The 24760-nt window shown below is 50.2% G+C and overlaps 2 protein-coding genes across 2 annotated transcripts in view; both read right to left on the reverse strand.

The window, feature by feature from the left end:
* LOC119950988 (interferon-induced protein with tetratricopeptide repeats 5-like) overlaps window positions 1–24760 on the reverse strand; it is a 999792-nt gene that overhangs the window by 815431 nt on the left and 159601 nt on the right. The gene's annotated exons all lie outside the window — the stretch shown is intronic.
* Window positions 5464–12700, reverse strand: LOC119950961 (interferon-induced protein with tetratricopeptide repeats 5-like). Its single transcript, XM_038773991.1, has 2 exons — window positions 12568–12700; window positions 5464–7007 (listed from the first exon to the last, which is right to left on the reverse strand). The coding sequence occupies exons 1-2, from the start codon at window positions 12570–12572 to the stop codon at window positions 5558–5560; spliced, it is 1455 nt and encodes a 484-aa protein (XP_038629919.1). The 5' UTR covers window positions 12573–12700; the 3' UTR covers window positions 5464–5557.

Raw genomic sequence — 24760 nt, forward strand, 5'->3', positions numbered from 1 at the left:
GCTATTCCCTTGTCTGGGTGTGTTTCCTCCCACAGGTCCCGAAAGATGTGCTTGTTAGGTGAATTAGACAGTTTGAATTCTCCTTCAGTGTACCCAAACAGGCGCCAGAGTGTGGCGACTAGGGGATTTTCACAGGAACTTCATTGCAGTGTTAATGTAAGTCTACTTGTGACACTAATGAAAATTGAAGCAACATGGTGGCACAGTGGTTAACACTGCTTCCTAACAGCTCCAACGTCCTGGGTTCAATTCCGGCCTCGGGTAACTGTGTGGCGTTTGCACTTTCTCCCCGTGTCTGCGTGGGTTTCCTCTGGGTGCTCCGGTTTCCTCCCACAGTCGAAAGATGTGCAAGTTAGGAGGATTGGCTACGCTAAATTGCCCCTTAAAAGGTCAAAAAGGTTAGGTGGGGTTATTGGGTTACGGGTCATGGGCCGTTGCAGACTCAATGGGCCACATGGCCTCCTTCTGCACTGTAAATTCTATGATTCTATTCACTGCAGTTTTAATATAAGCCTACTTGTGACACTAATAAAGATTATTATTATTTTATTTCATTTTCCGGCTCAGTATTAGTTGGGGCAGACATTGTTGACCAATAGAGATGGCATAAAAGGATTCTGGGACAAGTCAACTCAGTCACCTCGACTGTACTGTGGGCAGCCAAAAAAACCCCTCCCATGACAAACAGGAGAAAGATCCTTGTCCAATAGAGGCAGCAGAAGAGAATTTTGGGATAAGTCAACTCAGTCGCCTCGACTGTACTGTTGGTAGCCGAAGAACTGGTGTCAAAGCGAGGACAAGCAAAGGTAAAGAAGGATATCACGGTCAGCAGATTGATTCTGGGAGAAGTCAACTCAGTCACCTCAACCAGCAGGTAGGTGATTGGCTGGTGACTGGTAAGTAGTTTCTCCTTTCATTTTTCTCTTTTTCTCTTGGCATTGTAGTTGTTTTTGTAAGTTAACTTAAGGGTTAAGTCATGGCATGAGATCCCAGACCCGTGCCATGCTCCTCTTGTGTGATGTGGGAGATCAGGGACGTGTCCACTGTCCCTGGCTCCTTCACGTGCAAGAAGTGTGTCCAGCTGCAGCTAGACCTCTTGACGGCTCTGGAGCTGCGGATGGACTCACTTTGGTGCATCCACGATGCTGAGGAAGTCGTGGATAGCACATTTAGCAAGATAAAGAGTATTGAGGGAGAGAGGAAATGGGTGACCACCAGCCAGAGGAAGAGTAGGAAGGAAGTGCGGGGGTCCCCTGTGGCTATCTCCTTCCAAAAACAGGTATACCATTTTGGATATTGTTGGGGGAAATGGCTCACCAGGGGAAGGCAACAGTAGCCAGGTTCATGGCTCCATGGCTGGCTCTGCTGCGCAGGAGATCAGGAAAAAGAGTGGTAGAGCTATAGTGATAGGGGCTTCGAATTTAAGGGGAGTAGACAGATATTTCTGCGGACAAAATCAAGACTCCAGGAAGGTATGTTGCCTTCTGACTGCAAAGGACCTGGATGTCTCAGAATTAGAATAGAACAGTACAGCACAGAACAGGCCCTTCAGCCCTCAATGTTGTGCCGAGCCATGATCACCGTACTCAAACCCACGTATCCACCCTATACCCGTAACCCAACAACCCCCCCTTAACCTTACTTTTATTAGGACACTACGGGTAATTTAGCATGGCCAATCCACCTAACCCGCACATCTTTGGACTGTGGGAGGAAACCGGAGCACCCGGAGGAAACCCACGCACACAGGGGGAGGATGTGCAGACTCCACACAGACAGTGACCCAGCCGGGAATCGAACCTGGGACCCTGGAGCTGTGAAGCATTTATGCTAACCACCATGCTACCCTGCTGCTCCGAAACCACCATGAACCTGGCTACTGTTGCCTTCCCCTGGTGAGCCATTTCCCCCAACAATATCCAAAATGGTATACCTGTTTTTGGAAGGAGATAGCCACAGGGGACCCCTGCACTGCCTTTCTACTCTTCCTCTGGTTGGTGGTCACCCATTTCCTCTCTCCCTCAATACTCTTTATCTTGCTAAATGTGCTATGTTCTAAAGGGGGAGGATGAACAGCCAGCTGTCATGGTGCATATAGGCACCAACGGTGTAGGTGAAAAACAGGATGAGGTCCTACATGCTGAATATCGGGAGTTAGGAGATAAACTAAAAAGTAGGACCTCATAGATAGTAATCTCGAGATTGCTTTCAGTGCCACGTGCTAGTCAGATTAAGAATGACAGGACAGACAGGATGATTGTGTGGCTTGAGAGATGGTGCAGGAGGGAGGGATTCTGATTTTTGGGACATTGGAACCGGTTCTGGGAGAGGCGGGACCATTACAAATCGGACGGTCAATATCTGGGCAGGACTGGAACAATTGTCCCAGTGGGGCTGTTTGCTGGCACTGTTGGGGAGGGTTTAAATTGATATGACAGGGGGATGGGAACCATTGCAGGAAGTCAGAGGGTAGTAAAGAGGGGACAGAAACAAAAGCGAGTAAAGAGAAAAGTGGAAGGCAGACAAACAGATTGAACTGCCGAGTATGGTGGTGGGGGGGGGGGGGGGGGGAACCAGAGCAGTAGGTCAGCAGGAGAAATAACTGAGGGGGAGCTATAGATTAAGGCCAATAAGATTAAGAGGAAGAACAGGCAGGGAGTGGTTGGTCAACACAGCGAAGCTGGTGGACTTAAGTGCTTTAGTTTCAATGTGAGAAGTATTTCAGGTAAGACAGATGAACCTCGAGCTTGGATTAGTATGTAGAATTATGATGTTGCTATTACAGAAACTTGGTTGAAAGAGGGACAGGATTGGCAACTAAACTTTCCAGGATTTAGATGCTTCAGGTAGGATAGAGGGGGATGCAAAATGGGTGGGGGGTTGGTTTATTGGTCAAGGAGAATATCACAGCTGTGCTGAGGAAGGACACCTTGAAGGGTTCAGGCAGCGAGGCAATATGGGTAGAGCTAAAGAATAGGAAGGGTGCTGTCACAATGTTAAGGGTTTGCGACAGACCTCCTAACAGCCATCAGGAGATAGAGGAGCAGATATGCAGACAGATCTTGGAAAGATGCATAAACAATAGGATTGTTGTGGTGGGTGATTTTAACTTTCCCTATATTGACTGGGACACACTTACTGCTCGAGGCATGGATGCACTGAATTTGTAAGGAGCGGTCCAGGAGGGTTTCTGGAAACAATATGTAAATTGCCCAACTCTGGAAGGGGCCATATTAGGCCTGGCGCTGGGGAATGAGCCCGGCCAAGTGATCGAAGTTTCAGCAGGAGATCATTTCGGGAACAATGATCATAATTCTGTAAGTTTTATGCTGCTTATGGATATCCACCACATGGATAAGGACAAGAGTGGTCCTCAGGTGAAGGTGTTAGACTGGGGGAAGGCTATTTAGAACAGCATGAGGCAGGATCTGGAGAGTGTTGACTGGGTGAGGCTGTTTGAGGGAAAATTAACATCCGGCCTGTGGAAGGCTTTCAAATGTCAGTTGATTAGAATTCAGGACCGGCCTATACCTGTGAGGATGAAAGATAAGGGTGGCAAGTATAGGGAACCCTGGATAATGAGGGATATTATAAACCTTGTCAAAAAGAAAATGGAAGCTTCGTGAGGTCTAAAAGGCTTCGGACAGATGAAGCCTTTGAAGAATATAAAGAAAGTAAGAAGGGACGTAAGGTAGGAGTTCGGATGGCTAAAAGGAGTCATGAAATGTCGTTGGCAAACAGGAGTAAGAAAAATCCTAAGGCGTTTATACATATGTAAAGAGCAAGAGGGTAGCCAGAAAAAGGGTTGGTCCATTCAAGGATATTAGAGGGAATCTATGTATGGAACCTGAGGAAATGGGTGAGATACTAAATGAATACTTTGCCTTAGTATTCACCAAAGAGAAGGACTTGGTGGATGAGGAGTATAGGGTAGAGCGTGTAGATATTCTGAGTCATGTTGATATTAATAAAGAGGAGGTGTTGGGCATCTTAAAAAGCATTAAAGTAGGTAAGCCCCCAGGGCCTGGTGGGATCTATCCCAGAATACCGAGGGAGGCAAAGGAGGAAATTGCTGGGGTCTTGACAGTAATCTTTGTATCCTCATTGGCTATAGGTGAAGTTCCTGAGGACTGGAGAGTCGCCAATGTTGTTCTATTGTTTAAGAAGGGCAGCAGGGATAATCCAGGAAATTCTAGGTCCTTGAGCCTTACATCAGTAGTAGGGAAATTATTGGAAAAGGTTCTTAGAGACAGGATTTACTCACATTTGGAAACAAATGGACTTATTAGTGATGGGCAGCATGGTTTTGTGAAGGGGAGGTCGTGTCTCACTGATTTGATTGAGATTTTCGGGGAGGTGACAAAGATGATAGATGAGTGAAAGGTAGTAGATATTGTGCACATGAACTTCAGTAAAGCCTTTGACAAGGTGCCTCATGGTAGACTGGTAGAAAAGGTGAAGTCACATGGGATCAGAGGAGAGTTGGTAAGTTGTGTACAGAACTGGCCTGGGCACAGAAGACAGACGGTAGCAGTAAAAGGGTGCTTTTCTGAATGGAAGCTGGCGGCGTTCCACAGGGATCAGTTCTGGGACTTTTGTTGTTCATAGCGTATGGAAATGATTTGGAAGAAAATGTAGTTGGTCTGATTAGAAAGTTCGCAGCCACACAAAAATTGGTGGAGTTGCAGATAGTGAAGAGGATTGTCAGAGGATACAGCATGATTTTAACTGGTTGGAGAAATGGCAGATGGAATTTAATCTGGACAAGTGGGAGGTAATGCACTTTGGAAAGTCCAATGCATGTAGGAATTTCACAGTAAATGGTGGATCTCTTTTGAGTATTGACAGGCAAAGAGATCTGGGCATGCATGTCCACCGATCACTGAAAATGGCAACGCATATGGATAAGGTGGTCAAGAAGGCATTCGGCATGCTGTCCTTCATTGGTCGGGGCATTGACTATAAAAATTGGCAAGTCATGTTGCAGCTGTGCAGAACCTTAGTTAGGCCTCCTTTGGAATATTGTGTTCAATTCTGGGTGCCACACTACCTGAAAGATGTGGATGCTTTGGAGAGGGTACAGATACGGTTTACTAGGATGTTGCCAGTATGGGGGAGCATTAGCTATGAGTAGAGGTTAGATAAACACGGTCTGTTCTCACTGGAACGACGGAGGTTGAGATGGCGATCTGATAGAGGTTTACAAGATTATGAGTGGCATGCACAGAGTGGATAGTCAGGTGCTCTTTCCTAGGGTAAGAGAGTCGAGTACAATGGGACATAGGTTTAAAGTGCGTGGGGAAAAGTTTAGAACAGATGTGCGAGGCACGGTTTTTACACAGAGGGTGGTAAATATATGGAACGCGGTGCCTGGGGAGGTGGTGGGAGCAGGTACGATAGCGGCATTTAAGGGGCATCCAGACAAATATATGAATAGGGTGGGAATGGAAGGATACGGACTCCGTAAGTGCTTATGGTTTTAGTTTAGGCAGGTACTATGCTCGGCACAGGCTTGGATGGCTGAAGGGTCTGTTCCTGTGCTGTATTGTTCTTTATTCTAGATGGAAAGGCGTAATTCACAAAGAGCACTTAGATATTCTTCATTGTCAGGGTCCAACTCCAAGGCTTTTTCAAAGCTTTCAACAGCCTCGCGCTTCTTCCCATCCAGTTGGTGCATTAACCCAAGAACACCATGGGCCTTGCTGTTTTTCGGATTCCTGCGAATTTGTCTTTCTGATATTAACTTCAAGTTTTCACGGCACATTTTCTTTTCCCGAGAGTTATAATCGACTTTAATTCCTTCTAGAAAACGGGTGATGGCGTTTGATTCCGATTTCTTCTCACGCAGTTCAAATAATCCAGCATCCAAACATATTGCCTGCTTATTTTCAGGACGTATATCTTCCAATCTCAAGAGATTATTGTAAATCTCCTCGACATTTTCATATTCTTCATTTAATGAACAGATTCTGGCATAATCCAGCTGTGCCCTAATAAATGTTAATGGGCGAGGTTCAAAAGCCTTTTTAAAATGATCCTTACACAGTTCAATCAGTTCAGCTCTCTGTTGAAAAGCAGGTTCACCAGGTCTTTTGCTACGTGGATTTTTGATGAGTGACAATACTTGCTTTCTGTAACACAGACCTATTTGATGGTGTAAAAATGTAGAGTGTGGGGTTATTTCCAATCCTTTCTTCAACAGCTCCACAGCTTTGTCTAGATCTTTCTTTAATCTGTAAAATTTTGCTGCATAGCGAAGCACATGTGGCAGATTAGGGGACGCCTGCAATGCTTTTTCAACTAATTCAAGCGCATCTTCACTTTGATCGGACTGTAGTTTTAGAGCTAACAGCACCATGGCTTCACCATGATCTGGATCAAGTTCCAGCACACGTCTAAACAGCTTTATTGATTGAGTGGGTTCACAATTCTCTTGGGTTCCAGAAAATGTTTCCAGACGAGAAAGAACAATCGCATAGCATTCATTCCATTCAACATTATCCGGGTCTTCCTCCAGAGCCTTCTTGAAACATTCCTTTGCTTCTTCATAATATTGAGCAGCAGATTTCAACAGTGACCTACCCTTCTCCCCGTATACTTCAGGTATCATTGCTGTGTACCGAGAGGCATCAGGAAATTGTTCACAGATCTTCTCCAGTTTGTCGAGGTAGGACTGAGCCTCTGTCAGTTGTCCCATGTAATAATATACCCAGGCATAGTTTCCATAGGTGATGATGATTCTTTTATCAAATTCATCTTCATGATTCTCCCTCAGAATCTTTTCAGCTTCCTTTAAGTTTTGAATCGCCACCTCACAGTTTCCTTGCAGACAGTTTACAAAAGCGAGTTGGTTGTAAAACCTGCCTTGATATTTCTCATTTGTCTGAATTGAATCTTCTAATCTTTGCTTCATGTCATCCAAGTCAATATTTTCTTTCTGTGGCCCCCATGTGAAGTGACATTGAAGTTGTTCAAGATTCACTTTCAACAAATCCTTCTCGTGGTCACTGCAAGAGAAAAACAAAATCATCAAACTCCATCTTGGATTAACTGAACCATTTTATAAGCCCCTCCGTCCAATTTTATTATCTGAGAGCTGTTCCTGACTCTGTGACTCAGTGAGCCTGAAACCTCTGGTCACACAATGATTATCTCTGATGAGGAGATGCCGGCGTTGGACTGGGGTGGGCACAGTAAGAAGTCTCACAACACCAGTTAAAGTCCGACAGTTTGTTTCGAATTACTAACTTTTGGAGTGCAGCTCCTTCCTCAGGTGAATGATTCACCTGAGGTAGGAGCTGTGCTCCGAAAGCTAGTGATTCGAAACTAACCTGTTAGACTTTAACCTGGTGTTGTGAGACTTCTTACTGTGCCCACCCCAGTCCAACGCCGGCATCCGGAGGAGGGATTGCTGGGGGAGAGGCGTAGCCTTCAGGCCAGGTTCGACCTATTGACTACCAGAAAGGCGGAAGCTCAGTGGAGGAGAGCACAGGGGGCGGTGTATGAATATGGGGAGAAGGCGAGCAGGATGCTGGCACACCAGCTCCGAAAGCGAGATGCGGCCAGGGAGATTGGGGGAGTGACGGATAGAGTTGGGAAGGTGGTGCGGAGGGGGATAGACGTTAATGGGGTCTTTAGGGACTTTTATGGGGAATTGTACCGGTCTGAATCCCCGGTGGAGGGGGGGGAGGGAATGGGGCGCTTCTTGGACAAACTGCGATTTCCGAGGGTGGAGGAGAGGCAGGTGGAGGGACTGGGGGCGCCAATTGAGCTGGAGGAGCTGGTTAAAAGGATAGGGAGCATGCAGTCGAGGAAGGCGCCGGGGCCGGATGGGTTTCCGGCCGAATTTTATAAAAGGTATGCGGACCTGTTGGGCCCCGTGTTGGTCCGGACCTTTAACGAGGCAAGGGAGGGGGGGGCTTTGCCCCCAACTATGTCACGGGCGCTGATTTCCTTGATCCTGAAGCGGGACAAGGACCCTCTGCAGTGTGGGTCATATAGGCCGATCTCGCTGCTAAATGTAGACGCCAAGCTGCTGGCAAAGATCTTAGCCACAAGAATAGACGATTGTGTGCCGGGGGTCATTCACGAGGACCAGACGGGGTTTGTGACGGGAAGGCAGTTGAATACTAATGTACGAAGGCTCCTCAACGTTATGATGCCGGCTGTGGAAGGGGAGGCGGAGATAGTGGTGGCATTAGATGCGGAGAAGGCCTTTGATAGGGTTGAGTCGGGGTATCTGTGGGAGGTGTTGGAAAGGTTTGGGTTTGGGGAGGGGTTTGTCCGTTGGGTGAGGTTGCTCTATGCGGCCCCGATGGCGAGTGTAGCCACGAATAGGAGGAGGTCGGAGTACCTTCGGCTGTACCGGGGGATAAGACAGGGGTGTCCCCTGTCCCCCTTGCTCTTTGCATTGGCAATTGAGCCCCTGGCCATGGCGTTGAGGGAGTCAGGGAACTGGAGGGACCTGGTGGGGAGGAGCAACGAGTGTCGCTTTATGCAGACGACCTGTTGCTGTATGTAGCGGACCCAGTGGGGAGGATGCCGTAGGTGATGAGGATTCTCAGCGAATTTGGGGGCTTCTCTGGGTATAAGCTGAACTTGGGCAAGAGCGAGTTGTTCGTGGTGTACCGGGAGATCAGGAGGAGGGGATTGATAGGCTCCCACTGAAGCAGGCAGGGAAGAGCTTCAGGTACCTAGGAGTCCAGGTGGCTGGGAGTTGGGGGGCCCTGCACAAGCTCAACCTCACAAGGGTGGTGGAGCAGATGGAGGAGGAGTTCAAAAGGTGGGGTATGTTACCGTTGTCACTGGCGGGGACGGTGCTCCCGAGGTTTGTGTTCCTGTTCCAGTGCCTTCCAATCCTTATCCCGAAGGCCTTTTTTAGGAGAGTTAACAGGAGTATTACGGGATTTGTGTGGGCGCATGGGACTCCGAGGGTGTGAAGGATGTTCTTGGAACGGGACAGCGATAGGGGGGCTGGCGCTGCCCAACCTCTGTGGGTACTATTGGGCTACCAACACAGCAATGGTGTGTAAGTGGGTAATGGACGGAGAAGGGGCAGCATGGAAGAGGATGGAGATGGCATCCTGTGTGGGCACGAGCCTGGAGGCGCTGGTAACGGAGCTGTTGCCGCTCTGTCCAGCGAGGTATACCACGAGCCCGGTGGTGGCGGTTACCCTCAAAATTTGGGGGCAATGGAGACGGCATAGGGGAGAAGTGGGGGGTTCAATGGAGGCCCCGATACGGGAGAACCATCGGTTTGCTCCAGGGAGCATTGATGGCGGATTTCTGGGCTGGCACAGGGTAGGGGTTAGCAGGTTGAGGGACCTGTTTGTGGAGGGGAGGTTCGCGGGCTTGGGGGAGTTAGAGGGGAAGTTTGGGCTCCCCCGGGGAACATGTTTCGGTACATGCAGGTTAGGGCATTTGCCAGGCGGCAGGTGGAGGGGTTCCCCTTGCTGCCCCCACGGGGGGTACGGGACAGGGTGCTCTCGGGGGTGTGGGTTGGAGGAGGGAGGATTTTGGACATATACCGGGTAATACAGGAGTTAGACGAGGCCTCGGTGGAGGAACTGAACGGTAAATGGGAAGAGGAGCTGGGTGAGGAGATTGAGGAGGGGACATGGGCGGATGCCCTGGAGAGAGTGAATTCCTCCTCTTCCTGTGCGAGGCTTAGCCTCATACAGTTCAAGGTGCTGCATCGGGCCCACATGACTGGGACGAGGATGAGTAGGTTTTTCGGGGGCGAAGGCCGGTGTGCTAGTTGCTCGGGGAGCCCAGAGAACCACGCCCATATGTTTTGGGCACGCCCAGAGTTTTGGAAGGGGGTAGCAAGGACGGTGTCGAGGGTGGTGGAATCCAGGGTCAAGCCACGCTGGGGACTCGCAATTTTTGGGGTTGCAGTGAAGCCGGGAGTGCAGGAGGCGAAAGAGGCCGGTGTTCTGGCCTTTGCCCGGCGGAGCATCATGCTTCAATGGAAGGATGCGAGGCTCCCAAGCCTGGAGGCCGGGATCAATGATATGGTGGGGTTCATCAAATTGGAGAACGTGAAATCTGCCCTGAGCGGATCAGTACAGGGGTTCTTTAGGCGGTGGCAGCCTTTCCTGGACTTCCTGGCAGAACGGTAGGGAAGTAGGCCGGCAGCAGCAGCAACCCGGGGGGACGGGGGGGGGGAGGGGGGAGGGGACGGGGGGGAGGGGGGGGGGGGGAGGGGGAGGGGGGGGGGGGTTTGGTAGGTGGGAGGGAGAATTGTGTACATGGGTTTGTTGGATGTGGCGGGTGTTATCTCTTTCCTTTTTGTTGTTTGCTTTTTTTTTGTTTTTGTAGTTGCTTTTGTAGTTGGGTGGTTGTTGTTCTTGGGTTTTTACCATGGTTGTTTTGTTAATATTGTTTTATTGTTTATATTTTGTGAAAATCTTAATAAAAATTATTTTTTTTAAAAAATTGATCATTTGAATCCATTCTAATCCATAATCGCACCGGGTACACCACCCAAAGCCTCATGCCCTTATTATAAAATAATGCCTTTGTCCTATAGAAGGCAACCTGCCTCTTTGCCAACTCAGTTCCAATATCTTGATATATTCAGACCATATGCCTGTCTCAGTCAATTATCCAAATCTTTTTTGCCCATTCCAAGACCTTCTCCTTCCTTTGATAATTGGGTTAGTGGATTATCACCGCCCGCGCAGTGGCTTATTCGATCTTGGCTTTTGCCTGAGCGCCCAACGTACTCTATCCAATTCCGGAGGGGGGAAGCCTTCATCCCCTCCCAACAGCTGAAAAAGCATCTCGGAGAAATACTGGGTCGACTTTGAGCCCTCCATTCCCTCTGGCAGCCCCACCAACCTGAGGTTTAACCACCGTGAGCTATTCTCGAGGTCCTGCACTTCAAATCTCAGGCCTTTATTGGTCTCTGCCAACAGCAGCAACTCTGACTCCACCGAGGGGAATCGATCCTCGTGCCTTGACAATGTCTCTTTCACCCCATTCAGCATCGCGCCTTGTGCCTTCACCACGTTTGAAGTTCACACCAACTGTTCACGGATCAGACTCAAAGCCTGCCTCTTCAAAAGCAGCTTTAATGGATTCCTTAATTTCCTGGTCCTGCCACTCAAATGGCCTATCCATTTGTTTGCCGACGGGCAACATGTCTGGTGTAATGGGCGCAGCAGCCATCTTCCCCCTTGCCAATTTTCATGCATTTTCTCTTTACATGATGTCACCAGAGCCTCATGAGATCTAACGGGAGCTCGCAAGCTGTCGCAATCTGAATCTCGTCCATTGTGGGCGGGGTCAGTTTTCGGCAAATCCGCATATTATAGTGAGGCAGCTAGTCCCTTTCGTCTCAGAGACCACACTGTTTAGTGCTGGTCCCCACAAAGAGCGCCAGCCTGGCACTGCAAAGCTGCCCAGATGGCACTGCCAGGGACACGGCCATGGTGCCAGGCTGGCAGTGCCAAGGTGCTAGGCTGGCATTTTTAAACGCCAGGGATCAGGCACAGGGATGCCCTGCCCATGAGAGCTGAAGTGTGGGGGGGGGGGGGGGGGGGGGGGGAAGGGCGAGGGCCCCCTGAGAGGTGAGCTGGTGCTTTGAAGGGAGTCAGAGTTCACGTCACGGAGGTCAAGAGGTCAGGCACCATTTTAAAATGGCGTCTCGATCTCCTCCTGCACTGCGGAATTCCGGCGAGCCAAGCTCCTCAGTGCAGGAAATGGGAATAAGTGCAGCCTCAGCGGGGCGTTACAACAAAGTTCCGTTAGATAGCGTGACGTTTCTCAGCGCTGCGAACGCCAAGAAACGCCCGGCTAAATGCGCTCAACATGGGACTTCGGTTAGATTGGTTCCTTAGATTGCAATTCGGTTAGATTGGTTCCTTAGTCATTTTTTGGGAGAATTCTGCCCCATATTGCTGTTCCTTCACTCTTGGCCACAATACTGTACTCCTTTCCTAACAGCACTGTAGGTATATTGACACGAGCTGGACTGCACAGTTCACAGGGCTCACCGTCACCTTCTCAAGGGCAATTCGAGATGGGGAATCAATGCTGGCCCAGCCAGCAATGCTCACACCCCCAGAACAAAGAGAAAATTAATCCCAGTTCCCTGTGATTGAACTGCTTTGTAATGTCTGTTTTATTCCTGAAAACAAGCTCTTTAGAACATAGAACATAGAACAGTACAGCACAGAACAGGCCCTTCGGCCCTCGATGTTGTGCCGAGCAATGATCACCCTACTCAAACCCACGTATCCACCCTATACCCGTAACCCAACAACTCCCCCCCCCCCCCCCCTTAACCTTACTATTAGGACACTACGGGCAATTTAGCATGGCCAATCCACCTAACCCACACATCTTTGGACTGTGGGAGGAAACCGGAGCACCCGGAGGAAACCCACACACACACGGGGAGGACGTGCAGACTCCACACAGACAGTGACCCAGCCGGGAATCGAACCTGGGACCCTGGAGCTGTGAAGCATTTGTGCTAACCACCATGCTACCGTGCTGCCCCTCTTTGTTCAACAGTCGACAGTTACATTCCAGGAGTAAAGTAATTCGAGTGAACTTTACCTCATAATGCTGATTGAATGAAAAACGTTCTGAATTGCTTTCTGAGCTTTAACTCAGCTTCGACAGGTTGATCGAGGAGAGTATTTGTTGTGTTGTTTTCCAGCTCTGTTTTGCTTTCCCGCAGTGAATTGCTTCAAATCATTTCCTCAATGAGAATTGAAACTGAAACTAAAAAACGTAGCTGTGAAGCAACATGACTGAGCAGGAATGGATGCTGCCAATACAGTCACACTGTGTTTTACCACAGAAAGCCAGATTAGTAATAGCAATGGATCATGTGGCCCTGAAGAGAATTCCTGTATCCCCTGGAACACATATGCCTGACATGAGACCATATTCCCCTGGATTATGCGTCTCTGACATGTGACTTTACCCTCCTGGATTACACATCCCTGACATGCACGATAGCACAATGGTTAGCACTTTTGCTTCACAGCGTCAGGGTCCCAGGTTTGATTCCCATCTTGGGTCACTATCTGTGCAGAGTCTGCATGTTCTCCCTGTGTCTGTGTGGGTTTCCTCCGGGTGCTCCGGTTTCCTCCTACAAATCCCGAAAGACGTGCTGTTAGCTAATTTGGACATTCTGAATTCTCCCTCAGCGTACCCAAACAGGCGCCGGAATGTAGCGACTAGGGGCTTTTAACAGTAACTTCATTGCCGTGTTAATGCAACCCTACTTGTGACAATAAAGATTATTATTATTATGTGACACAACGCTCCTGGATTACATGCCCCTGACGTGCGACCTTATTCCCCTGGAATACGCGTCACTGACATGTGACCATAGCCCACTGGATTACATGTACCTGACATGTTAGAGGACCCCCTGGATTACAAGTACCTGACATCTGACCGTATTCCCTGGATTATATGTACCCGACATGTTAACAGACCCACCTGTATTACAAGTTCCTGACACATGACCATATCCCCCTGGACTACACATCCCTGAGATACGACTGTATCCACTGGATTACATGTCCCTGATAAGTGAACGTATTCCCCTGAATTACACGTCCCTGACATGCAACCTTATTCTTCTGAATTACATGTCCCTGACATGCAGTCTTATTCTCCTGAATTACACGTCCCTGACATGCAATCTTATTCCCCTGGATTGCACATCCCTGACATGCAATCTTATTCCCCTGGATTACAGATCCCTGACATGCAATCTTATTCCCCTGGATTACATGTCGCTGACATGCAATCTTATTCCCCTGGATTACATATCCCTGACATGCAATCGTATTCCCCTGGATTACACATCCCTGACATGCAATCTTATCCCCCTGGATCACACATGCCTGACATGCATGGGTTTGGGCAGCACGGTAGGACAAGTGGATAGCACTGTGGCTTCACAGCACCAAGGTCCCAGGTTCGATTCCCCGCTGGTCAATGTCTGTGTGGAGTCTGCACTTTCTCCCCGTGTCTGCGAGGGTTTCCTCCGGGTGCTCCGGTTTCCTCTCACAGTCCAAAGACATGTAGGTTAGGTGGTTTGGCCATGATAATTTGCCCTTAGTGACCAAAAAGGTTACGAGGGATGATTGGGTATGGGAATAGGGTGGAAATTAGGGTTTAAGTGGGTCGGTGCAGACTCGATGGGCCGAATGGCCTCCTTCTGCACTGCATGTTCTATGTTCTATGCGACCATATTCCCCTGGATTACACATCCCTGACATGCAATCTTATTCCCCTGGATTACACATGCCTGACATGCGACCATATTCCCCTGGATTACACATGCCTGACATGAGACCGTTACCCTGGATCACACGTTCATGACATGCAACCATATCCCCTGTGGCCCTGCCGTGTGACTGTATCCATTCCCACATAGATTACACGTCCCTGACATGTGACTGTATCCCCTAAATTACACATCCCTGACATGTGACTGTATCCCCTAAATTACACGTCCCTGACATGTGACTGTATCCCCTAAATTACACATCCCTGACATGTGACTGTATCCCCTAAATTACACGTCCCTGACATGTGACTGTATCCCCTAAATTACACATCCCTGACATGTGACTGTATCCCCTAAATTACACATCCCTGACATGTGACTGTATCCCCAAATTACACATTCCTGACATGTGACTGTATCCCCTAAATTACACGTCCCTGACATGTGACTGTATCCCCTAAATTACACATCCCTGACATGTGACTGTATCCCCTAAATTACACATCCCTGACATGTGACTGTATCCCCTAAATTACACGTCCCTGACATGTGACTGTATCCCCTAAATTACACATCCCTGACATGTGACTGTATCCCCTAAATTACACATCCCTGACATGTGACTGTATCCCCTAAATTACACGTCCCTGACATGTGACCGTATCCCCTAAATTACACGTCCCTGACAGTAGCAATCAACGGGTGGGAATCAGAATGCTTTCCAGTTTAATATGGAGTCAGGTTTCGCAGCCCTCTCTCTCCCGTCCTGGCCATGTGTTGTGTGTAATCCTTTGCTGGGTTGGGCGTCCGGCGGTGGTATGTAGAGGGTAGATGCACACGAGGTGTCTCCTGCATTTTTAACCCTTTTTGTCTGGTGTCTGGGGGTACTTTTGCTTCAAATCCCCACCTGATTGATGGTAAAAGGTGCTCAGATAAGGGAAATGCCCAGAAGGACCAGGGCAAAGACATTTGAAGAAAGAAAGTCATCGAGATAACGGAAGGCGTCTCGGCGCTCTTCCTTGGAGAAAATAGTGGAGGCTGCTGCTGCAAATCCATCCACTCCACCTTTGGCCGAGATGCTTACCGTCATCTTGGCGGCTGAATTCGGGAAGCAAAGACAGTCGATAGAAGTGGCCCTGGCTCCCATTCGGTCGGCATTAGAGAAAACCAATGAGTTGGTTAAAGCGCATGGCACTGCGATAAAGGGAGTGGAGGCAGCTCTCTCTTTCGAGGCTTAGTGACCAGATTGCCTCTCCGGATGATGACATGTTGCATATGGCTGGGGTGAATAAAGCACTGAAGGCCAAAATGGACAATGTGGAGAATCATTCTAAGAGGCAGAATATAGATGTTGCCAGAGAGATTGGAAGGCCCAACTCCCACAGAATACTTATGTAAGATGTTTGAGAAGATGGTGAGGGAGGGTGGATTCACATCCCCTTCCAAGCTGGATTGAGCCCACCGGACACTCTGACAGACGCCCCGTCCTGACAAATCATCAGGAGCTGTTATTGTAAAGTTACATAGCTTTAAGGAAAAGGAGCGGTTCCTGAGATGGGCTAAGGAACATCAAGAATATAAATGGGAAGGCCTTGGCATCAGATTGTATCAAGATGTTGCTGGCAATGAAGTGGGCAGCAATAAATACGGCTAAGGCCGCCCTTTATAAGAGTGGAGTTTGATTTAGGGTGTTGTACCCGGCATGGCTCAGAGTTACTTTCGCGGCCACCTTGGGTGGACCTGGTGACTGTACTCTCGAAGCAGTAGTTGGATGACCCCTCTTGGTGGAAATGGCTGACTTCAGTTCAAAGTGGGGGGGGAGCCCCCAATTCGTAGGTCATCTGGAATGTAAGGTGGGGGGGTGAAGGACCCAGTGAAAAGGTTGACGGTATTTGCCCACCTGAAAAGATTGAGTGCTGATATTGGGCGGGATTCTCCTTTTGACAGACTAAGTGCTGATTCCAGGACTGAATCACGGGGGTTCTGCAGTCGCGATGGGGTCCTGGTTGTGGAGCAATTCAGGGCATACTAATAGGCTAGCAGCGGTGCCAGGTGGAACTGGTAATGAGGCGGGTCCATCTGGGGTCCTTTGCCCCCAGCCACAACCACCCAACTCACTTGATGATGAGTCGGTACCTCCTAGTGCCCCGCACCCCTAGCTGCAACCCCGCACTCCTCGAAGCACCAACCAGGGTCAACACCAACTTCTCGATACTGATTTCACCAACACTCTCCACCATCCCAGAGACACTCACCTCGGTTGGGCAGTATGGTGAAGGGGCTCCTGGGACACTCTCTGGTGCACACGACATACACGGTGGAGGTAGGAACCTTCATGGGGACCGACAGTCAGAGGGCAAACTGACCTCTGGGACTAGCTACCGTCCAGATGGATTTTGGACTTCTGGAAAGCATGGCCCCACCAATGCTGGAGATGTAGGCACAGAGGCAGGGACTGCAGGAGGGTTTGTCAGCAACTATCCAGTGCCTGCAGGTACAGTTGGAGAAATCCAACCACTTGCAGGAGCAGGAGGCGGTGCCCATCATGTGTGACACTCAGGCCAACACCACATGAGTGACATCTGCGGTGGAGGCCTTGCGTGCAAAGTTATCGGTCACTTGTCAAGATCTCCAAGGTCTGGGGCACTCTGTGCAGGCGTTGGCCGATGCACAAGACAGGGCGGCAGTATCACAGGCAGCCATGTACCAGGGCTATATAAACATTGCAGTGGTGCTCCAGAGCGTGGCCCAGTAACAGCAGGCCATGGCTGCGGGCACCGAGCATTGGGCTGGCGTTGGCTGGTCTAAGCCAGTCCCTGAGTGATGTGGCACAGTCCCAGAGGAATGTGGCACAGTCCAAGTGCTCCATGGCCACAAGTATTAAGACCTTAATTGAGACAGGAGCCGGCTCCAGGACTGGCAGCGCCAGGTGTAGCGGAGCCCACGGAGCTCACTCTGGTTGCACCCCATCCCAAGGAGTAGCCCAGGGGCCATCCGGTCCACCGATGGAGGAGGAGGTGATGGGGCCTGTGCCAGTAACTCCCACAGAGGAGGTGCTGGAACACCTCAGCATGTCTGAATCTGCCCCTACCTGTCCCTGGCGCATCCAATGGGCATCGGGCAATATGCGTGGCACCATGTCACATGCCCAGAGACGGCTGGGCCCACGCAGGCCAGGTTACTCCAGAGGAAGGCCACCAAGGGGGACCCAGGACACAGAGCAGGCTGCCTCCATATCTGATGTACGGCCTTGGGGACCTCCTCCTAGACGGAGCATTAGGACACGGAATATTCGAAGGGTAAACAGCAGTTAAGTTGGCATGGGTGAAGCACATCGGTTAACGATAGGGGCTAGGCCAGTTATTGTACATAGCAGTATTAAACACCTATTCACCAACACTCCAAACTGCCTCTGTCTGAAGGGTGTGAGGGATGGCCTGGGCTTGGTCCAGAAAGGGGGTGTAGGATTTGGGTTGGTGGCAGTGGTGGGAGGCCGGGGATGTGGGGTGCGGGAGTTGAAGGTGGACACGGGCCAGATTTTACCCACAGGGTCGCCTACAGAGGCAGCAGGAGACGGGGCCAGATATGTGGGGGTGCCATGTGGTAGGGTGTACCTGGTGAGTGATCCATCACCGCCCCGATAACCAGCCCTGTCCCCCCCACCACCCTCAGGCCGAAACCCAAAGCCGAGAAGCTGCCGAGGGCGATCATCACGAAGCTCCACCAATATCAGGATCATGAGAGGATCCTGCGCTGGGCATGAGAATGTGTTAGCGTGGGACTGTGCTGCCTCGCTCTGATCAAACAACTTGGTTACAGAAAAGAGTGAGGACAGGTGAAAGTTTAATCTGGAAAACGGGTAGTCAGCGGCTAGAAGGAAGAGGCTAGACTAGCCCCAGGAGGGGAGCCACCATACTAGCAGGGATAGCTAGCACGGGAAGACAGACAGCAAGAGTCGGGGGGGAGGGGGGGGGGGGCAAGGCACACTTCCCGGCAGGGAGGGAGCACCTGGTCAGTGGACCCACAGGGACAGGGAAGAGAAATGCATAAAGAGAGATGGGGAAAGGGCGATGCAGAATAGGGGGTGTATGGGTGGGGGGGCAAGGGAGGAAAAGTACACAAAAAGAGTTAGTTTTCGGATTAGCTTCAGCAGGTAAGGTACAGCCCATGGAGACAAGATGGCTCTGCAAGCAATCACTTTGGGAGGAAACCCTGGAGTGCAGGGGCGCACCCTCATGGTGTATATATAGTTGACGAGCATGTTAGACAAAGGGAAACCCCGGAGCCCAGGGGCCCGACCTCATGGTGAGAACAGTGACCGCAGCCATTTTGGACAGTCCCCTGCACTAAGGGAAACCCTGGAGTGCAGGGGCACATCCACCAGGTAAGTATGGTCGACCCCACAAGAGCGGGGGAACCAACACACCACACCAAGATTATCTCCTGGAATGTCAGGGGACTTAAAGGCCCACTTTTTTGCAAGTTTGAAAGCTGACATAGTCTTCCTGCAAGAGGGATAAGGACCGACTGCGGATAAGAAAGGGCTGAGCGGGACAGACATACCACTTGTGTTCTGGGACGAGGGTTAGGGGAATAGCCGTACTGATTAGCAAGAGGATGAGGTGTACAGTAACAAGGATGATTACAGACCCAGGGGGACTGTACTTCATGGTCAGCGGTGCCCACGCTGGAGCATCAGTAGTAAGTGTGTACACTCCCAACTTTGATGTTACAGATTTCATGGAAAAGATCATGACAGAAATCCCCAACATTAACACACACCGACTGATCGTGGCGGGGGGGTTGACTTCAACTGTGTACAGGACCCACTGATGGACCGATCGAATTCCAGATCGGGGAAAAGGACAGGCTTGGCTAGGGAACTGGGAACATTCATGGATCAGATGGGGGCACTGGACCCATGGCGATTCCTTCACCCCAGTGGGAAGGAATTCTCATTCTTTTCGCTGTTCCACAAAGCATACTCAAGGATAGATTTTTTTGCTGTGGGGAAATCGGTGCGTCCAGGAATAGTAAGGGCTGAATACTCCGCAATAGCGATCTCCGACCATGCTCCACATTACATGGTTGTGAGGCTAGAGATGGGCCATGCACAGTGCCCCACTTGGGGTTGGACATGTACCTCTTGGCTGATAAGGTCTTCTGCCAGAAAACATCACAGGCCATAGGTGAGTACATTACTAATAAGTAATGCAGCACGGTAGCATAATGGTTAGCACAATTGCTTCACAGCTCCAGGGTCCCAGGTTCGATTCCTGGCTGGGCCACTGTCTGTGCGGAGTCTGCACGTTCTCCCCGTGTGTGCGTGGGTTTCTTCCGGGTGCTCCGGTTTCCTCCCACGGTCCAAAGATGTGCAGGTTAGGTGGATTGGCCAAGCCAAATTGCCCTTAGTGTCCAAAATTGCCCTTAGTGTTGGTTGAGTGAGGTTACTGGGTTATGGGGATAGGGTGCTGTGGGCTTGGGTAGAGTGCTCTTTCCAAGAGCCGGTGCAGACTCGATAGGCCGAATGGCTTCCTTCTGCACTGTAAATTCTGTGATAATAATACTAATGACCAAAATGGTGAAGTCTCATCTTCCACGTTCTGGGAGGCACCGAAGGCTGTGATTAGGGGAGAGCTTCTAACCTACAAGGCACTTAGAGACATGGAAGAGAGGGAGGCCAGGCAACAGAACAGAAAGTAATCCCAGGCCCTGACCGTAGAGCTTCAGGTGGAAAGGAAAAAGCTAAAAATGGACTTTAACTTGCTATCCACCAGGAAAGCAGTGCGCCAACTCCACCAGACGTGGGGGACCTTCTATGAATACGGAAAAAAACTAGTTGCCTACTGGCTCACCAGCTGAGAACGCAGGCAGTAGCCACGAGAGAGATAGCCCAGGTGATGAATAGCAGAGCCAGACGGGTAACAGCAAAAACAGGTCAACCGAGCGTTTGAGACCTTTTACCGAGGGCTGTGCACCTCTGAGCCCCCCGATGGGAATGTGGAGATGAAACAGTTCCTCAATGGACTGGACATGCCAGTCATGAGTGAGGACAGGTGGGAGGAACTGGAAGTACCAATAGGATTGTGAGAGACCATAGAGAGTATCAGCTCCATGCAGGCGGAGAAGGCACCGGGACCCAACGGGTACCAGCAGACTTCAATAAAAAATTTGCATCAGTCCTGGCCCCACACCCACGGGACATGTTCGCAGACTTGTTAGCGAGCAGCACCCTGCCTCCTATGCTAACACAAGCCACAATATCGCTAATACCGAAAAAAGACCCGACAGAACATAGATCGTACAGACCCATTTCACTGCTCAACGTAGACGCAAAGATACTCTCAAAAGTCCTGGCCAAGATACTGGAGAACTGCAACCAAAGGTGGTCACAGAGGACCAGATGGGCTTTGTCAAGGGTAGACAGCTAACTGCGAACACAGGCAGCTGCTAAATGTAATAATGATCCCATTCGGGAAGAGAACACCAGAGGTGATCGTCTCCCTGGATACAGAAAAGGCCTTCGACAGAGTCATGTGGAAGTACCTCTTTGAGGAACTGGAGCAGTTTGGGCTGGGGACAGGATTCACTACGTGGGTGAAACTCTTGTATAACACCCCCAAGGCGAGCGTTTGGACAACACCACCTTCCAGCTGCACAGAAGCACAAGGCAGGGATGCCCACTGTCTCCTGTTTGCCCTGGCAATCGAACTCTTGGCGATCACTCTGCGAGACGTGAAAAACTGGAAGGGCATCCAAAGAAGGGGCAGAGAGCAGAGTTTCACTCTATGCGAATGACCTGCTTCTTTACATCTCAGATGCACATAATGCCTGAAAGCAATAATGCAACTCCTGGAAGAGTTTGCAGCCTTCTCGGGCTACAAACTCAACCTGGGCAATAGTGAGATATTCCTGGTTAAACCGAGTGGGGGAGGGGCTGAGCTGGAGGGACTACCATTCAAACTGGCCCAAAACAAATTCCACTACCTGGGGATCCAGATAGCCCACGACTGGACACGGATCCACAGTGGAATCTGACACCTCTGATGGAGGAAGTATAAAAGGACCTAGAGAGTTGGGATGCACTCCCACTTTCCCTGGCGGGACGGGTGCAGACGATAAAGATTAACAGACTGCCAAGGTCTCTCTTCCTGTTTAGATTAAATGAAAAATGAAAATCACTTATTGTCACGAGTAGGCTTCAATGAAGTTACTGTGAAAAGCCCCTAGTCGCCACATTACGGCGCCTTTCCGGGGAGGCTGGTCCGGGAATCGAACCGTGCTGCTGGCCTGCTTTAAAAGCCAGCGATTCAGCTGAGTGACCAATCTTCATTCTCAGGGCCTTTTTCCACAAGGTAGATAAAGTAATAATGGTGTTTGCGTGGGGGGGGAAGAACAAGGTTTCCTAAGTTGTCACTGCAAAGGAGGAAAAATATGGGTGAATCTACCACACTACCACTGGGCAGTCACAGCTGAGAGGGAGAGGGGATGGATACGAGAACCCAACATGGAATGGGTGAGGCTGGAGGAGTCCTCCTGCGAGGGAACGACAATCCGAGCCCTCGGCACGATAGTGGCCCCCATCCTCCCACAATAAAGTACGCATCCTGCCCAGTGGTCGTAGCCACACTGAAGACATGGAACCAAATGAGGCAGCATTTCGGTCTAACCAAGATGCTCCCATGGCCCCATATGCGGCAACCATAAATTTCCACCAGCCATGCTCGACGTCACCTTTACAAAATGGAGACAGGACAGGGGGACACTAGCAGTCAGGGACCTTTACACAGGGGACAGACTCGCGACCTTGGGCGAACTGATGGATGACCTGGAACTACCGACAGGACAGGAACTCGGGCACCTTCAAGTTAAACACTTTCTCTGCAACAAGACGGCACGTTACCCCAGGCCCTGAGAGATACACAATTAGAGGAGCTAATAAACACGGACAATAAGGAGGGGGGGAACTATAGGAGCATAAACGGACAGTTACTAGATAGGGCAAGACTACCACTGGATGAAGCCAGACGAAAGTGAGAAGATGAACTGGGAACGGAAGTGGGTTGGGGACTCTTGAGTGAAGCACGAGTAGGGCCAAATCCACCTCCTCCTGCCCGAGGCTAAGCCTCATGCAGTTCAAAGTGGTGCACCGAGCCCACCTGAACGAGCAGGTTCTTCCCAGAGGTGGAAGATAAATGTGAATGGTGCCAGGGAGTCCGGTCAACCACACCCACATGTCCTGGGCCTGTTCCAGACTTGTCAGGTTCTGGACAGCCTTCTTCGAGGTGATGTCTAAGGTTGTAGGGGTGAGGGTGGAGCCGTGCCCGAGAGTGGCGGTCTTCGAGGTATCGGACCAGTCAGAACTACATATGGGGAAGAGGGTGGACGCCTTGGCTTTTGCTTCATTAATCGCACGCTGGAGAATCCTGCTCGGTTGGCGATCAGCAGCAGCACCCACAGCTACAGACTGGCTGGCAGTCCTGTCTGAATTTCTTCGTTTGGAGAAGATCAAATACACCATCCAAGGGTCGGATGAGGGCTTCCACAAAGCATGGGGACCATTCATCAGCCTGTTCCAAAACCTGTTCGAGGCCAATAGCGACTCGGGAGGGAGGCGGTGGGAGGTGGAAGGAGGGAGGAAAACAAATGAGGACACATACAGTGGAAAGAAGCAGAGGGGGAAAGAAGAGGAGGGAACCCATGGGAATCACCGAACAAAGCGAGGGGAGAAAAGGAAAGAGGAGGGGGGCAAGGAGTCCCCCCCCCTTACTTCCCAGGCATATAAGCCAGCACCAAGAGTGAAAATTAAACTACCAACAGGGGGAAGAGAGGGGGGGGGGGGGGGGGGGGGGGGGGGGAGATGGGGGGACCTGTAAAAATCTCTGTAAATAAGAACTTCCTATGTAAATACCAGGTTCACAATGGATTGAACTGTTACTCTGTGAAAACTGGAAAATACCAATAAAAATATTTCAAATATATATATATAATATATGTAGTTGATGCCCAAAAAAGACAAAGATCCGACTGAGTGTGTGTCCTACTGACCCATCTCCCTAGTCAATGTAGATGCAAAACTATGGAGAGCTGCATGCCAGAGATAGTCGCAGGAGACCAGATGGGCTTTTCAAGAGCAGGCAGCTAACAGCGAACATCAGGCATCTGCTGAACATGATAATGATGCCATCCAGGGAGAGAACACCAGAGGTGATCATTTCCATGGATACAGAAAATGCCTTTGACAGAGTCAGGCGGAAGTACCTCATAGAGGTTCTGGAGTGGGTTGGGCTTGGACTAGGGTTCACCGCCTGGATGAAACTCCTGTACAACGCTCCCATGGCAAGCATATGAACAAACACCACTAGCTCTAAATATTTCATGCTGCAAAGAGGCACAAGGCCGAGATGCCCACTGTCCCTGCTGCTGTTCACCCTGGCAATCGAGCCACTGCCGATCGCCCTCAGAACAGCGAAAGGCCGGAGAGGTATCCAAAGGGGGGACAGTGAGCATCCACTCCATGTGAATGACCTGCTTGTCTATATCTAGGACACTCCAAGCCAGAATGGAAGGGATATTTGGAACCTTTACGGGATACAAACCCAACCTGAGCAAGAGTGAAGTCTTCCTGGTGAACCAGCTGGAGGGACGTCTGTTCAAACAAGCCCAAATTCCGCTACCTGGGGATCCAAAAAGGCCATGACTGAAAACGGATACTCAAATGGAACCCGATGAGTCTGGTGGAGGAAGTTTAAAAGGACCTGCAGAGGGCAGCACAGTGGTTAGCACTGCTGCCTATGGCGCTGAGGACCCAGGTTCGAATCCCAGCCCTGGGTCACTGTCCATGTGTAGTTTGCACATTCTCCCTGTGGCTGCGTGGGTTTCTCCCCCAGAACCCAAAGATGTGCAGATGGATTGGCCATGCTAAATAGCCCCTTAATTGGAAAAATGTAATTGGGTACTCTAAATTTTAAAAATAAGACCTGCAGAGGAAGGACCCACTCCCAGTTTTGCTGGCAGGCACGATGCAGACGATCAAAATGAATGTACTTCCGAGGTCCCTCCCGATCTACATCCCTCGGCCTTCATCAACACAGTAGACACATTAATCATGCAGTTTGTGTGGGGAGGGGTTGGAAAGAACCCGTGGACCCAAAAAAGTGTTCTACAAAGGAAAAGAAGTATGGGAGGCCTTCCCCTCCCAACCTACAGTTTTACGATAGGGCGGCCACAGCAGAAAGAGTGAGGGGATGGGGGTAGGAACTGGGAGTGGAATGAGTGAGGATGGAGGAGAGTTCCTGCATAGGGACTTCCCTTCAAGCCCTAGTCACGACTGCGCTCCCAACCCCCCCTGACCAAACACTCAAGAACCAGTGGTAGCAGCCACGCTCCAAACGTGCTATCAAATGAGTGAGAGAACACTTTAGCCTAACTGAAATGTCCAACATGGCCCCCATCTGTAACAACCACAGGTTCACAGCCGCAACAATGGTAACAATG

The sequence above is a fragment of the Scyliorhinus canicula genome, chromosome 16 (assembly GCF_902713615.1).
Source record: "Scyliorhinus canicula chromosome 16, sScyCan1.1, whole genome shotgun sequence".
Taxonomy (NCBI): Eukaryota; Metazoa; Chordata; class Chondrichthyes; order Carcharhiniformes; family Scyliorhinidae; genus Scyliorhinus; species Scyliorhinus canicula.